The following is a 16,909-nucleotide window of genomic DNA, read 5'->3' as shown; positions in this document are numbered from 1 at the left end:
AGGGAGCAAGGCACATAATGAAATGAGAGCGTACATTTAAGCAGAAGAAAATAGCAACAAAGCTGAAAGAAAAATTGTAACTTCACCTTTACTGAGCTGTGCATAATTGCTTGAATAATGTCCTCTATCAGGTACTTTATAATGCAGTTCCTTTGCCTTCTTTTTCATGCTTTAAAAAACTATATTCCTACATTGTATCTATTTATTTATGGCAAAGCTCCCACAGCCTAGGTATCACTGTAAGCCTTGACTCCATTTTTCAAGAAATGGGAAAAGGAGCAATCCCAGTTAAATATGTGCAATTTTCCTTTAAAACAGTAAACAGTGTTTTTACAACATTTAGCACAAGCTGATGATACTGTACTGTACATTTCTATAAAAGGAGTTCACTAGTGGCCAATGATGAAATTAAGCAAAATTGTTTGAAACATTCCAGTTAATGCTTATTTTCTAGGAGGGATTATTTACAAGTAGAAAAAAAGATACAGGAAGTAGGTAGGAATCATGAAAAATGGCAGTTTTTGGTATTAGGTTACAATAAATCTGACAAACAATGGACAGTTCCCAAAATGCAAAGACTTTCTGTAAGTGCTGCAAGCATGTTCTGCCTAAGAAGAGGTTGAGGCTTCAACAGTAGAAAGCTTGGTATTAACAGCCATCCGTGATCAACATGGTCACTTCTGAACTTAGCCATCTTTTAATATGTAGCATTTGCCATCACCCTGACTCGACTCACTTCTCTAAATGTCTTTGGTAGAAAGCGGCCAGACCCCATTCAGGTAGATGAAGCCATCTCTTGTGAGACAGATACTTTATCTATTTCTGCACAAACTACAAATACTCATCTTCCTTCTCTTTCATTAGCACCTCAAAGTTTGCTTGTTGGATTTTTTTTTTTTAATGCTATTTCTCCAAAAGAGTTCAAGGCACTGGGGATTATAGCAGTTAGTGTCTCTTCTCTTCAACAAAGAGCAAACAAATTGGAGATTTTTTTCCCTTATGTGTTTATCAAGTATATTGTTTTTATTTAGCAAATTTATTCTACAGCTAAATTTTAGGCTTCTTTTACATATAGACCTTCCAATGGTACATTGAGAACACAGCACTTGTTTAGTTGGAAGGGACAGACTGGTAAAGGTGTAGAAATGTTCTTCTATTGAATTTTTAAAGGAAAACAAATCTTAAAAGTTAGTGGGATATTTATTCGCATCTCTCTAATTCATCACATCAACTTGAATGATCACATACTCCTACAGGGTTAGGGATAACCCACTTTATATAAATGATGTAAAGCGTATAAAAACAAAAGTCCAAATGTTGAGAGGTACTTGCAACCTAACAGGGAGTTCTAGAAATAGACCCCTTCTAGTATACAAATCCGGGTTATTATCCTTACTTCAAGCAAGTCATTACACCTGTAATCAAACAGGAGGACCACACAGGCTTAACTGGTCTGAACCTGAATAAAATCTGAGACATTATATCAGTTATAATTTATTAGCTCTGAAGGTATATGAAAAAATTAACATAAAACTAGGGAAAGGTTTTTTGCTTAAAATCACCTGTTTGTAACAAATTGCTTTTAGCTGAGGAAAAAAGGTGACAAACAGTTCTGTTGGCTTGACAGTCAAACAAAACCAATCTATACCATTACCTGACACACTTTTTTTCCAGGCTATTTTATATTCTTACACCCTTGACACAAGTTTATTAGCAGTTGTATTCTCCCAGAAAAGCAGCTTCTGAAACTCTAATTGGATGCACAGCTTGAGCTCTCTTAATCTTGATCTTTAGTTATCGCTCTATGGGAATTACTCATGATCTAATTTTGTTTAAACTTTCTTGATAAACTTAGCATTGTTTTTAGTGGCAAATAAACTTTCATAGAGAGAGGACTTCCAAGAGAGTTCACAGCCTTAGCTGAGCATGCCATCAGTGGGCAGGAGCTCCTTGATATTAGAGGGCTATAAAACACCATCCTGTCTACATTACTTTGAAATTTTCTGATGAAAATTGTTTCCTGTTATTTTTAAGTCACCAATCTTTAAGAAGTCCCAGAAGTTGGAAAAACCCAATTTATGTTAAGTGGGTACCTATAAAAGCCGTAAGAATACTTTTCTTAAGGGAAAATTATAACAGCTGAAGAAATAATGTATTTGGGTAGTAAAAGCCCAGATGAATAAAATTTCAATACAGAATAGTCTAGCATTTATATTTTTTATCTAGAACCTAGTGTCCGTTGTTTTATTAACCAAATAGGTTCTGTGCCCTTCAGAGTTGGTGCCAAAACCTTAAACACAGGGTGATCCGATTCTGAAATTACCTGTGGTAAAGGTTAAGGGTGTCGCTAGCTGAAACAGGCACCTGTTCGCACTGCCCTCAACAGCAGGCTTTTCACTCTTTAGTACAGCCACGTCAGCTGTCCAGGTTTTCTTCTCTGACCAGAAGCAAGACACATGGGGCTGGAAGAGCTGCTGAGCAGAAGGCAGGAAGAAGGCACAGTACTAGTGTCCTCTGGCAGTAGGTGTTCTCCACCGACGCACCAGAGAGAAGTTACAAAAATAACAGAGAAGTCTGAAAAGAACCCCACAGAACTACATCCCAACAAAAATCCCACCCTACTAGGGAATAAAAAGCTAGAAGTATAATCTAATGTATTATTTTGGTCTTTTTTTTTTTTTTTAATTATTCAGCGTTTCACATAAAGGGGGAAAAAGTTGATGAATAGCCTTTTCTGTCTTTGGAGAAATGTAAAGGCTTGTTTTAGACAAGCCACTGGACTGCGGTATAAATGACATAGTTCCTCCTCTGGCCCTGCTCTCTGCTTGCTGCCATATTCTAAAGGATGTCTGCTCTTTCCGGAAAGTGGTGCATTGGAAGCATTGGTTCGGACGGCTGTTTGGACCGACAGAAACCAAGAAGTCCTAGGGAACCCCCCACTGAACAAACCAAGGCTGTATCTTAGGGCTCAAATCATGGGTGAAAGAAGACAGGGAACATTATTGGTTTTCCCCTCCAGGAGAGTTGAAGTCCACCTTCATATAAAATAAAGACCATCACCACAACAAAAACCCTAGTGATGAATATTTTTATCATTGGATTCCTATTAGTAACTTTACCCAACAAATAAGGGTGATTCTTAGAATATAAAGCTTGTAGGCAGAAAGAACACCATGGGAAACTATGTCACTCATGAGTTACAGTGGAGCTTGGCAATCCATCTCAACGGGGATTGCTGTGCATGCCTAAATTAACAATGCAGATGTGTTAAAGGTCACTTCATAAGCCTAAGAATATCAAGCACACAGAACTTTGAGAACAAATGAAAAGATCCAAAAAGTATCTTTTAAAGAAGCAGGGCTTTGAAAAATGCACAATGGTATTCTTATTGCTTTATAAGCACCTGAATTGCTGACCAATATTCTAGAGCTAGGGCGGGGGTGGGGGGTGCCACTTCATATTCTCGATGATGCAGTACTTTTGGAGGTGGGTTTATAGGAATGCCGCCTTGTGTATCTAGTACATGTTTTGCTTATTCTTAAATTATTTACTATCTCTGCCCCATTGCACTGACCTCACTTTTTCTTTACGGGACAATGTCCAAGATTTTTGCAGTTTCCACTGGTAATCCTTATTCACAACAGGTAGAGACTTTCATTACAAGATGTGCTCATTTATCACTGCTGGGATGGCTAGTTTTTATTGTTTTAAGAGCAGCTCTGAGGTTGAATTTCTAACGGTCACTTTATCATCATAAGCTGATGAGACACATTTCTCTCATATGCCAAGAAAAACTCACAGGACCAAAAAAGAAAAAAAGCATAAGCATAGCGTGAATTGTAGTGCGTCATTAGAGCCAGGATTCCATGTTCTACCAACTGCACATGCGTAATATGTAATGTCACTGACGTACTTGACTACACTACTCCATCGGAACACCTGGTAACCTGGACAAATCTCCACAGCCAGGCTCCAGCAAGCAAGAATCCTAGTGTGCTCCAGTAGCTAAGGATGAAATTGTCAAAAACCTCATTTTCCCCTCCCTCTCCTACAGTCCCATACTTAAATGAATTCCTTGTTCTACACAGCAGTCCATACACAATGATACCCACACAGGGGTCAATTCTGTTCTTTCCTAATCACCCATCCTAGAGCAACATACAAAAACACATTTCAGAAGGTGATTTTGTTCTGTGTAATGAGCACTGTGTCAGACATGGGATGTGTATATTTGATACAGCAATTGTCTATAGATCTCTACTATCAACATCTACCTAAAGCACACACTGTAAGATAACTGGTGACCCAAAGACATACTGGGATGGAGCATTCCAGGGGTACTGTGTCAGATATTCTCTTCAACAAATCAAAACAAGGATCGCAAAGCCAAGCTTGATGAGGCTTCACAAAGCTCATGAAAAAGATTCCAATAGTACAAAAAGAATTATCTAGGATTACAGCACTCCATTATCTGTGGATGGCAGGCAAAGAGCTTACCTGTGACTGAACACATCCTAGATAGAGGTGTGATCATGGCAGCACGACTCAGCTAGAATGCCTTAGTTCCATCACCTGTTTACTCTGTGCCCCGCCACGGACAGACGCAGCATCTGTGACGACTTCCCTGTACTGTGCCTGTACTGTGCTACTGACCCACCCACGATGCTGACAGTTTCCTGACTTAAAGTGCCCCTTCACGAAGTATGAGTGATGAAGTGTCAGCCAAGCAGTTCGAACGTCAGCCAACTGGGGAAAAAACAAACACAAAAGTCCCATCGATACACCAAACATTCTGTTGTCTTCTCAAACTGAGAAACAGCACATGATACGTCTATTCCTTAATATATAATATACAACATGCACAGAGAAGCTGCACATGGACACTTACAAAATGCCTTCTAAGTAAGTCATTAGAAGTTTTTGGTCCAATCCACATGATAGATAATAGAAATCATAAGGGACAGGACACACATCCCCTTCCATGCCTCTTCCACCCAAAATACACTAGCCCGTTTTCAGATTAGGAGAGAAAAGGAATAAATAGACTCACTCTCAGCTATATATATACATATACACAAACATATATGTATACATATATATACATATACACACACACTATCTCTATATATGTATAGCTCTGTGTGTCCACGCACATGTACACACACACATAGCTGGATACTACCTGAATAACAACATCATACTAGGAGGCTCTGAACACCAGAATTCGTAGGTGATCAGGTGAGCTGATTGTAGAACTGATTACAGACACCATGAAAATAAAGTCCTATGGTAGCAACTACCAGTCTCTTGAGAGCTTGGTATTCTGGTCTCTCTTGGGGGGAGCAGGAGGCGGTCCTCTCCGCAACGTTGCATAGCCCGATATATGACTACCTCCGTAACTAGCCTTCTGTTGATCAGAAAGCAGCTCAGGGGGGGGCGGGGGCAACGCCATGTCATCCATGGTGGCTGTGGGTTCTGCTCTGGATACCCGGGAGGAGGAGAGCGAGCCATGCCGAGTGATGGACTTCCGTTGCAGTGTCCTGTTGAGGTCGGCTAGGAATCCAGGCTGGACACTAAGGCTGGATTTGGGAGAGGTGGGCACTTGTGGCACAGCTGCGGCCATTGCCGGCTGCTCCGAGATCTCCGCTTGAGTGAGGCGGGTGCTGTCGTTCCGCTTGGGGCGTGTGGGTGGAGGCGCCTTCTTCATGGATGTTTTGGACCATGGCTGTGGTTGAGGATTAACAACTGCCACTTTGGGAGAGGTGTTTCCCGAGAACACAGCTGGAATCTCTATGGGGGGCAGAGGAAGGTCTATTTCAGGTGGAGGGGGTGGAAAGTCAGAGTCGGATGGAGGAGAAGGAAACTCTACCACAGAGTCCTTTCCACGCCCACTCAGAACAGACACTTTTGTCGACACACACCCTTGCTGGAGAATTCCGGGAAGGTTGACTCCAGAAAGATGGAGTTTTCCAGGTTTGGGGGGCGCTGCTGGAGGTGGTGGGGTCTCTTTGCTGGGAGACCCTGAGGGTTCTGCTGGCGACGCAAACTTGCTCACTAGACTGTCCACTGAGGGTCTTTTAGGCTCAGGGTGCTCTGCACAACTGCTGGACTTAATGCTGGAGTTTCGCTGTGGGGTTGGGGGAGGTTTCTTTGCCCCCGGGCTGGATGTCTTACTGGTCTTTTTGCCTGGAGATCCACTTTTGTCCGAGGCAGGAGAAACTGTGGGTGTAGCTGTCAGGGGCAGCGGGGCTGGGGCGGGGGCTGGTGGTGGCGGCGGTGGTGGAGGAGGAGGAGGTGGAGGAGGAGGAGGAGGTGGTGGAGGAAACACCAGGCTGCTCTCAGGAGGAGGAGGAGGGAAATCCGGAGAGGGGACAGGGATAGAGCTGGGCTGCCACTTGGGTTTTGCTTTCACAGCAGGAGGGGACTGTGGGGCCACATTTGTGGAGGGAGGCTTGAAGGGCGGCTCCCCAGGGGGAGGGGCTGGAGGGGGTGGAAACTGGCTGGCTATCTGCTTCACAACAGAGGGCACGGAGGGCACGGGAGATAGAGGAGAGGGAGGTGGTTTTACACAGAAGCTCTGCTGCTTGGGTAACGTGGGTGGGGGGACTGGACCTGGGGGAGCAGGGGGAGACGGTGGAATATGGGAAACAGGAAAAGCTGGCTGCTTCTTTGCTGGTGGGGCTGGAGGAGTAGGCATGGGTGGCACAGCTTGCGTCATAACAGGTGGCACAGTCTTGGTGCTGGTCGGTGGGGGCAGAGTCACAAGGGGTTTGGGGGGTGCTTGGGGAGGGAGGGGCGCGGGGGCAGGAGGGGGTGGTGGTGGCGTTGGAGGAGCCACTTGAGTGGTGTGCTGAACGTGATGAATCTTCAGTGGAGGAGGTGGGGGGCTGAACTGTGGGAGGGACGGGGTGCAGGGTGCTGGTTTGAGCTGGGCCATAGCTGAGCCCGGGGTGGGCGGTGGGGGTGGAGGAGGCGGTGGGGGAACAACTCCATTGGGGGGCACCAGGATCTGAGGCTTTCCTGACTGTGAGGTGGAGGCCAGAGACTGCATCACTGAGGGTGCAGGAGGCTTGAATAGGGGTCCTGAGTGCTGGGAAGCGTTCTGCAGCCTGGTTATTGTGCTGTACTTGACAAACATCGGGGCTGCTGAGCCTGCAGAAGGTGCAGATTGGCTGGGCAGGGGAGGGGGAGGTGGGGGGGGTGGGGGCGGGGGCGGAGGGGGTGGTGGGGGCGGGGGCGGTAGAGGTGGGGAAGGCTGTGAGGCAGTGTGGGGCGTGACCAGTTTGGGCTGTGGGGATAAAGGGGGTACAAGTGAAGTGTAGGGTCGATTCATAGACTCCATTCTGGCCTAAAAGGAGCATAAAAGGGAGGTGGGGTGGGAGAGAGAAAACACAACAAACACCAGTTACAGAAGTAAGCTTTGACTGTGTAAAACTAAACAGCAAGGAATCTGGGACATGCGAGAAAGGACTCAGCAGCAGGCCGGTGTCAGGAAGGCGAAAATTAAGACTCCCTGGCAACAAGGACACAGGGAATTTGTTCACTCCGCAATACTCTCAAAGGGCAAGGCTGACTAACAACCTAAGAAAAATGTCCTGCAGGTCAGTGCTGGGCGGTCTGATTTCTGAGCCCTGTTTTCACACACCTGCACACTGACCCCACCCGGACTGTGGCCAGGGGGGATGTGATGGCTCGAGTTCACCTTTCAGTCCATTGCTGCATCCACATCAAGCAGATGCCATAACTGGGTTTAGGAGTGCTGGCGGAGGGCCTCCCGAGGAATGAGGATGGCTTTTTGATGCTAGCAAGCTGACACGTGAGAGTATGAGAATGTTCAGCAGGCGTGCACAGTCACACAGGAATGAATGAGCTTGACACACACACTCGTGTTCGTGTGAGACACTTGCATCCAACATGCACAGAAGTCCAGCAATGCAGGTAAAGGGGGGGCATTCTTTACATTTGTTTTACTGGAAAATACATAAAGAAATGCTTTATAAACATTACAGCAAAAGATTATAAAAATGCCATACAGAAAAAGCCAGGAGAAAATGACAGGAAACCTTAGAAAACTAAAGGAAATATATCAAGAAATGAGAGCTAGAGTTTGCCAACAACCTGCTGACCAGCCCCTCTGGGCACCTCTGGCACTGCCCGAATTAGCACATTTGGGCACCTGTGTCATGGAGCCACTCATGCATGAATGTGGTTCAAGTATTTTTGAAAAGCGCAAGGGAAGGACCTTTGGTTTAATAAGTTTAGGTACACGTTTTAGGTTCTTTGAAATAAACTGTAAGGATCCAAGATAAACCATTTGTTTCCAAACTATGAATGATCTCTAATTAGCATCAAGAACGCTCAGGTTAGTAGACTAGAAGGCTTGTTACAGGGCTGAATTCTAATACCCATCAGGACACTCACATGTTTCCTTAAATACTGCACAAAATAAAAGCATTAGTCTGCGAGACTTGGTTACAGGAGTCACCCAGGTTAATGTTTCCAAAGAACAGCCCCTGACCTTAACTTGACCCTGTCTTGGCTGCTGCAGGGGTGCAGACCTTAGCTGTGCTGGCCTTCTCATTTGGCACCTGAGGCTGAGGTAACAAAGAAACACAGGTGGGGGTCAAGACGGACGGACCATCACTGCTGCATGGCAGGGTGCACGCTCCTTCTAAAACTACCAGACCAACTATGCTGCTTCATCACAGAGCATTTGGACGTTTTATGCTTTTATGTTTCTCTTTTCTCTTGGCCTTTCATTTAATATGTACATGGTCATTAACACTATTAAAAATTCAGTAAGGGAGAAGACTTTTTTTTAAATATCAAAATATTGCATAAATCCGCCTAACTACATATACAGAGTTAGTTATTAGCACCGGCTAAGGCTGTTTCATACAAATTGATTAAGTGGGGAAAGAGAGACAGAATTAGTTCTTAAAAGTCTGAGCCCCTGATAAGGGAGTTCAACAAACTGTCAGTGTTTTGAGAATTCAGGTCATTAGGACCAATTTTCAAGTATTTATTTCTAAGACAAAGTGTTCCACCCCCACAATGGGCTAGTAATGCCTCTTGCTGAGGGGCAGTTAATACACTACATAATGCAAATAAAGGAATGAATTAAGGGAAACTATCTATTTAATTCTCATTGATGAGTATACTTGTGTAAGTGATTCAGACCAAAGGGGGAAAAAAAATTATTATTGGGTAAAAATACAATGGTCAGGCCAGTTGTGCCACTGACCCCCAGTGATGGGTGAGCTATTCCTGCTCAGAGGGCAAGTACAGCCAGAACACAGGGCTGCCCACAGAGCTCCAGAGGCAGTCTGATGCGATGTCTCTCACCCAGACTAAAGAACTTTTATATTTCTAAATAGTTCTGCAATAATTATAACTCGTCCTTCAGTGTCACTGAACAAGCTACCATATGAAGCTCAGGGATCCAAAATTTTAAAAGGATTAATTTTAATTTAGTCTTCTGCATGTACTAAAATTTGAGAAAATTCCTAATTGTGCAGAAAAATGCCAAAAAGCATAAAAGAAGACAAAGGAATGAGTCTGAATAAATTACTGAACCACGAGCAGTTTCTATGAAACAAAGTTAGGATGCTGGCGCTAAATGGTATTGCTCCATCCAAATTAATTAACAGTGAAAAGGAAGAAATCATTATTCCTTAAACATTTGAGTCATCGATAAAGTCATTAAATTGCCAGTTTGAGATCTTAGGTCATTAGAGCCAGTTCACAGATATCCCTTTCTGAAGAGAAGTCAAAGTAAAAAATACTAAAATAGGGCCAAGACAAAGTCCTAATAAAGGAATAAAAGAGCAACAAACTAAACCCATGGAACATCAGAGGCTTTTTATTTAAGTTAACCTAAGTGTGTTACCTACCTTGCTGGACTCTTCCAACTGAGTGCCACGTTTCCAGGCTTCAGAGAAGATGGAGCTCACAATACTCTGGGAGCGGATGTGTCCTGCTGGCTGAGTATCAGACACTCCACTGTCAGATTGATTAGAATGATTTGACTGAGACTCTGTTTAAAACAGATTTTCAGAAATAGTATTAAATAAGTCGTTATTCAGACAGTGTGAATATGTACATTTAGAGAGCTCTTTTACACAAGATCAGATACTATGCAGAACTGCACAAGTTACTTTTACTCAACTTGTTTCATTTAAACATGGTTTGAACCTTCTTCTAGAAAACTTCCCTTATCTTAGGGCCAGTAGGAAATCTTGATTCTTTTTGAACAGTTCACCTGACTGAGAATTACAACGAAAGGTTCATATATACATTACTGGTAACCTGACAACCCTGAAGAGGTGTTCTTGCCTTGCCTGGAGACCAGGCTTTGGTGTAGCTGCTGCTTTGTGGTGCCAAAACCCGAATCCCTAGAAAACACTTCTCACTTGAGTGTAAGGTTGCTGGGAATGGTGGAGGATATACTGCAATCTGCCTGGCATTCCAGGTGAGGGATGTGGGGGAGATACTGTCACTGGACCACAAGTCAGGTAAAATAACCATGCAGAAGGAAGCACCTAGTCCAATGGCTGACATCTGGTAGAGATTCAGATGTTAAAGCTAGTCCCATTCAAGGACTCTGTGGAGGGGGTATTATTAGATTGCTTTATCAAGTCCAGCCAACAAGCAGTATAGAGATAATAGCCACAAACTCCTTTGGATAAAATTAAGACATATCCTCAGGCAAAAAATACAGGATAAAACCTATGCAGTTTTTTTCTTCATCATTCAATTGCTGAGTCTTTTTTAAGTCCTGTATAATTAACATAGTTATATTAGTTTCAGGTGTACAATATAGTGATTTAATAATTCTATATATTACTCAGTGCTCATCATGGTAAGTGCACTCCTTAATCCCCTCACCTCTTTCACCCCTCCCCCCAACTCACCTCCCCCCTCCGGTAGCCATCAGTTTGTTCTTTATAGCTAAGTCTATTTCTTTCTTTCCTTTGCTTGTTTGTTTTGTTTCTTAAATGCCCTATGTGAGTGAAATCATTTGGTGTTTGTCTTTCTCTGACTTATTTTGCTTATTAGCATAATACTCTCTAGCTCCATCCATGTTGCTGCAAATAGCAAGATTTCATTTTTTATGGCTGAACAGTAGTCCAGTTGTGTGTGTCTGTGTCTGTATCTACATCTACCACGTCTTATCCACTGATCTATTGATAGACATCTGCGCTGCTTCCATAGTTCTTCCATAGTTTGGCTATTCTAAAAATGCTCCCATAAACACAGGGGTGCGTACATCCTTTTGTACTAGTGTTTTTGTATTCTTTGGGTAAATACCCCTGTGGTGTGATTCCTGGATTGTAGGGTAGTTCTATTTTTAATTTTTTGAGGAATCTTGATACTGTTTTCCACAATGGCTGTGCACCAATTTGCATTCCCACCAACAGTGCACAAGGGTTCCTTTTTCTCCACATCCTCATCAATACTTCAATACTTGCTTCTTGTGTAATTGCTGAGTGTTTTTGTTTGTTTGTTTGTTTGTTTTTTAAGTTACAACTCCACTAGCCTCCTGCATCCCTACTTAATTACTAACCAGAACAACAGCCTATTAGATAGGAGGCTGGAACGTGTGAATCCTTGCACTCTCTTCAGCATTTATGTATATGATTTTATAATTAATATTAAAAGTCTGCATAATACTTAACACTGTATAAGGAAGGTTGATGCTGAACTAGGAAAAGGCACATCACTTCATAAAATGTGTGGAAGCACCTGCATTAAGGCTTTATAAACTTAAAAAAATATTATGGCATCTTTTTTCCTCAATCTTTCCCTTAATTTCTTTTTCTAAAATCTTATACCCTTACCCTGCCTTTCTCAATCCATCATCTCAAAGTGTCTTCCTCCTCTTTAATAAACATTTCCAGAATAGTCTTAGATTTATGGAAAAGTTGCAAAGCTAGTACAGAGTACCTATATACCTAGCATCCAATTTACCTCAGTATTAACTTTCTACATTACCACGGTACATTCGTCACAACTAAGGAACTGAAACTCATACATTACTATTAACTAAACTCTAAAATTTGGATTTCACTAGCTTTTCTGTAATGTCTGTGTCTGTCTGTCTGTCTATCTATTTATTTATTTAGATCCAGGATCCCATCTAGGATACGACATTATACTTAGTTGTCATGTCTCCTATGACGGTTTCTCAGGCTTTCCTTGTTTTTGATGACCTTAACAGTTCTGAGGAGTACTGGGACAGGTATTTTACAGAATGTATCTCAGTTCTGATTTTCTCCTGTTTTTCTTTTGATTAGACTGAGTTATTAAATTTGGAGAGGAAGACCAAGAGATGGAAAGCACCAATCCCATCACATTATGTGAAGGGTACATGCTATCAATAGAACATATTACTGAAGATACTGACCTTGATCACTTGACTAGGGTACTGTTTGTCAGGTTTCTCTACTGTAAAGTTACTTCCCTCCCCCCCCACACACCCAACTATCATCTTTGGAAACAAGTCACCTTGCACAACCAAACTTAAGGAGGTGGGGAATAAGCTCCATCTCCTTGAGGGCAAAATGTCTACATAAACCATTTAGAATCTTCCATAGAGAAAATCTCTCATTCATTCATTCATTCATTCATTCATTCATTCATTCATTCAATAATGTTTATCAGTACGGACTGGTGGCTGTTAATTTTATAATTTGAATTATAACCTTATACTATGTTATTCTGTTGCTCAGATTGTTTCATCTTTGGCCCCTGCACATTTCCTCAAGTTGGCTCCTGTGTCCCTTTCACACAGATCCATCACTGTGTCTTTTGAGTCATCAGAAGCTGCTTCAGGTTCATCTTATTCTCTGCCAGGGCCCTAAAATCAGCTATTTATCAAAGAGCCCTAGTTCCTCTTTTCTGGGAAGTGGTATTAGAAAACCAAGATCAAGGTATTCTGTATTTTCATTGCTACTGAGGTGTCACAGCTCCTAGTTCTCAGGGGACAGCACTAGGAAATACATTCACGTAAATTAATCCATGTATTACACATTCTTCATTTTGCTCCTTCTTAGAGATGAGATAGTCCTACAAATTTTTAGTCAACTACTTCTTTTTGAAAAAGTCTATGTTTTTAAAATAGAATTTCCTTAGGGACACCTGGGTGGCTCAGTGGTTGAGCATCTATCTGCCTTTGACTCAGGTCATGATCCTGGCTGGGGTCCTGGGATCAAGTCCTGCATCAGGCTCCCCACAGGGAGCATGCTTCTCCCTCTGCCTATGTCTCTGTCTCTCTCTGTCAATAAATAAAAATCTTAAAAAAAAAAAAAAAACAAAAAAGAATTTCCTTAAAGCGTATACACATAACCAGGTAAAAACATACACTAAAAGATTAATTTATATGTTGTACTAATAAATAATGAGGGTTTGTTTTTTTCTTTTTTTCAAATACTTCCTAAAATTATTTCTTTCATGAGGTGTGATGTCGGATCAAAAAAATACTCTGCTTTTAGAGGACACAGTTATCATTCATGGAATACTCTGAAGGGAAAGCAGCATTTATTTTTAAGGTGTGATAATAGCTAACTTGTTTAAAGGATGTGGGAATCTGAAAATAAGCACCTTTTGAGTATCACTGATTTCTTGTGAAAACTTTAGTAAAGTTTAGTAAGTTAAACAGCTTCCTTAACTGTGATACTGAACCAATTCTAGTTATTTCTACTCTGCTGAAATGTCAGGAAACCTGTGGGGAAAGCAGGTAGTTTCATCATGGATTCTGAATATGGAGACTTTCTCCAAGCAACTTTTGTATCCCCAATTATGCATCAACAGTTGTTGTTTAGCAGTATGATTGAGTTTGAAATAAACTTTACAAATATATATAACAAGACTCCTGGATTTACAACTCTACATACTGGTGTTCCATACCAAATATAGTTGTGAACTAGCCCATGATACTGTCCCCTCTAACCCCCAAAACAAAATTTATTTTATAATTTAAACATTAGGAACAGCTCTGGTTTTAAGAACCTTGCTGAAATAACCAGGCCTCTGGTCAGTCTATAGAATGTCTTCATATTGGCTTTCAGCATTTCAAAATACCTGGGATGCTTGAAGAACTGGATCCTGATTTAATGCTGGAGCTGGATAAGGAAGTCCAATCATAAGCTGACTCTGTCCTCTTCAAGGCTTCTTGATAGTTCATGTAGAGCTGTTTCCCATACTAAACAGAAGGCAGTAAATGAATACATCTGAACTTTATTGGATATGATACAGATGGACAAGGTAAGAAAGGGGGATACTTTTTTGTTTACTAATTCATAGTTTACATTAAAATTAATACCTATAGTACTTCAAAAATTATTTTAATACCAGTAAGTTACCATCTACTCTTATTTTTCCTCATTTTAAGAAAGGCAGCAAGAAGTTAACACTTGATTTGTTCACTATCAATATAAAGATTTGTTATTCCTTTTTTTTTAAATTTTTTTCTTTTTTTTAAATTTTTATTTATTTATGATAGTCACACAGAGAGAGAGAGAGGCAGAGACACAGGCAGAGGGAGAAGCAGGCTCCATGCACTGGGAGCCCGACGTGGGATTCGATCCCGGGTCTCCAGGATCGTGCCCCAGGCCAAAGGAAGGCGCTAAACCGCTGCGCCACCCAGAAGGCAACTTTGATTTTATAGCTATAATAAATTTTATTTTCGCTTAATGCACATAAATATTCCCTTATATATTATGTGTAATCATCTTCAAGGTATCTTAAAATTTTTTTAAAAGACTTTCTTTGAGGAAGGTAGAGAAATTCCCCAAATGCCTCCTGCCACTATCTATGCACAATCTCTCTCATTTATCAACATTCTCCACCAGAGGGTGCATTTGTTTCAATCAATGAACCTACATTAACATATAATAATCAAAATCCACAGTTTACCTCAGGTTCACTCTTGGTGTTGTACAGTCTACGAGTTTGGAGAAATGTATAATGACATGTACTCACCATTATAGTATCACCTACAGTATTAATATTTTCACTGCCCTAAAAATCCTGTGTGTCTTGCTTATTCATCCCCCTAACTCCTACCATGAGGTGATTTAAATCTCAAAAAATTTCTTTTCCTTAGGCTAAACTCTGCTATATAAGAATCATATAATGTGTTCTTCAGAGCCAAAATAAATCACTCTGATATACACAAGCATTTACCAGCGATATTATGCCATGTATACCAACCCCACATCAAAGAAAAAAAGATGTTAAGACCTAAAACTTAGGCTTCAGAAAACACTGACAAAATAATAAAATCATAAACCTGACAATCAAAACCATATCATGAAACTTCATTATCCTATCATCAAACTGAAAAAAAACCCACCTACCTTTGCAATGCGGATACCATTGACCCACTGATGCAGGGTCCTCACATCATCACAACAAAGGTACTTGATGTACTGAGATTTCTTCTGGATCTGTGGGTGCTGCAAGAGTAAAGGCAAAGTTCAATTCAGTACCCTGAAGAACTAAAGAAAAATTCTATCAAAACTCTGTCAAAACTTAAATACATCCTGACAAGTCATGGGCTATCAGAGCTAAGGCCAAAAATAATTTATACCACTTATATGGCCGTAAACCCAAATAAAATGGCCCATAAGTATTTTTACAAAATAAACTATAGAGCAGAGCCTTAGGTGGCTCAAGTGGGTGCCTAGGTGGCTGAGACCAACTCTTTGTTGTTGTTGTTAAAGGTTTTATTTATTTGAGTGAGAGACAGAGGGAGCGGGAGCAGAGGGGAAGAGCAGAGTGAGAAGGAGAAACAGACTCCCCACTAAGCAGGGGACCCAACATGGAGCTCGATTTCAGGACCCTGGGATCATGACCTGAGCTGAAGACAGATGCTCAACCAATAGCCACCCTGGTGTCCCTAGGAGCCAACTCTTGATTTTGGCTCAGACTATGATCTTAGGGTTATGAGACTGAGCCCCTGCTTAGGATTCTCTCCCTCTCCCTCAGTCCCTCCCTCTCTAAAAAAATAAATAAAAATACATTTTAAAAACTAAAAAAAAAAAAACAAAAAACCCCAAACTATAAAGAAACTTGTATTTTAGGTCAAGATATGCAACTTAAAAAATACCTTCATAGCATGGCAAATCTCCAAATACCCCTTCTATATTTCAGAGAAACAAAGTCCATCAAGGTTAATAAAGTCAATAGAATTCTTCATCAAGAAGACTATGAAAAGGGAAGATTTTGATTTCACCTCAAATCCACTGGAATTAGGAATTCAGAAGACTCCAAAATGAGAGGGTGTTTGATAAAGCTTCTAGTGCTTCTCTGGGGTGAACCAATGGATGGGGTGGGTGGAGTGCAGGGCACAGCACCTGGGCCACGAGTGGGTGCTCACACCTGATGCAGTGGTGCCCCCTGCTGTGGACTAAGCACTGCTCTGCACCTGTCTACCCTCTTAGCACATGCCCTCCAGGGAACCAGCAGTTTTTCAACTGCATCATCAGATTCAGTTTTCACAACCCAATATACTTTTCAGCAGCAGTTTGGATTGGGATGACTGACTAGACCAGCTACACAATGCAAGAGCTAGAACAGACTTAAGGTATTTTAACTGTACTGGGCCACAACCACTAGTTCCCCGGAAAGAAAAACCTTAAATCACACTTGGTTCTGGATGTAATGGTCATTAATTGTTTCTCTTTTCAGTTATTCTGAAATCTTATTTTATTATTATTATTTTTAAAGGTTTTATTTATTTATTCACAAGAGACAGAGAGAGGAGAGGGAGATGCAGAGACACAGGCAGAGGGAGAAGCAGGCTCCACACAGGGAGCCCGATGTGGGACTCAATCCTGGGACTCCAGGATGATACCCTGGGCTGAAGGTAGGCGTTAAACCACTGAACCATCCAGGGATCCCCTGA

The 16,909-nt window shown here is 41.6% G+C and overlaps 1 protein-coding gene across 5 annotated transcripts in view; it reads right to left on the bottom strand.

Moving 5' to 3' along the window:
* Positions 1–6: 6 nt before the first annotated feature.
* Positions 7–16,909, bottom strand: part of RAPH1 (Ras association (RalGDS/AF-6) and pleckstrin homology domains 1) — a 97,327-nt gene continuing 80,424 nt past the window's right edge. For 4 of the 5 annotated variants that reach the window (XM_072741986.1, XM_072741982.1, XM_072741984.1 and 1 more), the window contains 4 exons: positions 15,360–15,458; positions 14,083–14,203; positions 9,894–10,036; positions 7–7,348 (listed from right to left, as the gene is read on the bottom strand). In XM_072741986.1, coding sequence (XP_072598087.1) covers positions 5,297–7,348; positions 9,894–10,036; positions 14,083–14,203; positions 15,360–15,458 — 2,415 coding nt within the window. In that variant the 3' untranslated portion in view covers positions 7–5,296. Of the gene's footprint in view, positions 7,349–7,845; positions 7,971–9,893; positions 10,037–14,082; positions 14,204–15,359; positions 15,459–16,909 lie in introns of those variants that run through there. The other variant, XM_072741987.1, reaches the window with a different exon arrangement.

This window comes from Vulpes vulpes, chromosome 16 (assembly GCF_048418805.1).
Source record: "Vulpes vulpes isolate BD-2025 chromosome 16, VulVul3, whole genome shotgun sequence".
NCBI classification, from domain to species: domain Eukaryota; kingdom Metazoa; phylum Chordata; class Mammalia; order Carnivora; family Canidae; genus Vulpes; species Vulpes vulpes.
The sequence above is the reverse complement of the archived record's forward strand: the minus strand, read 5'-3'. Positions and strand labels throughout refer to the sequence as shown.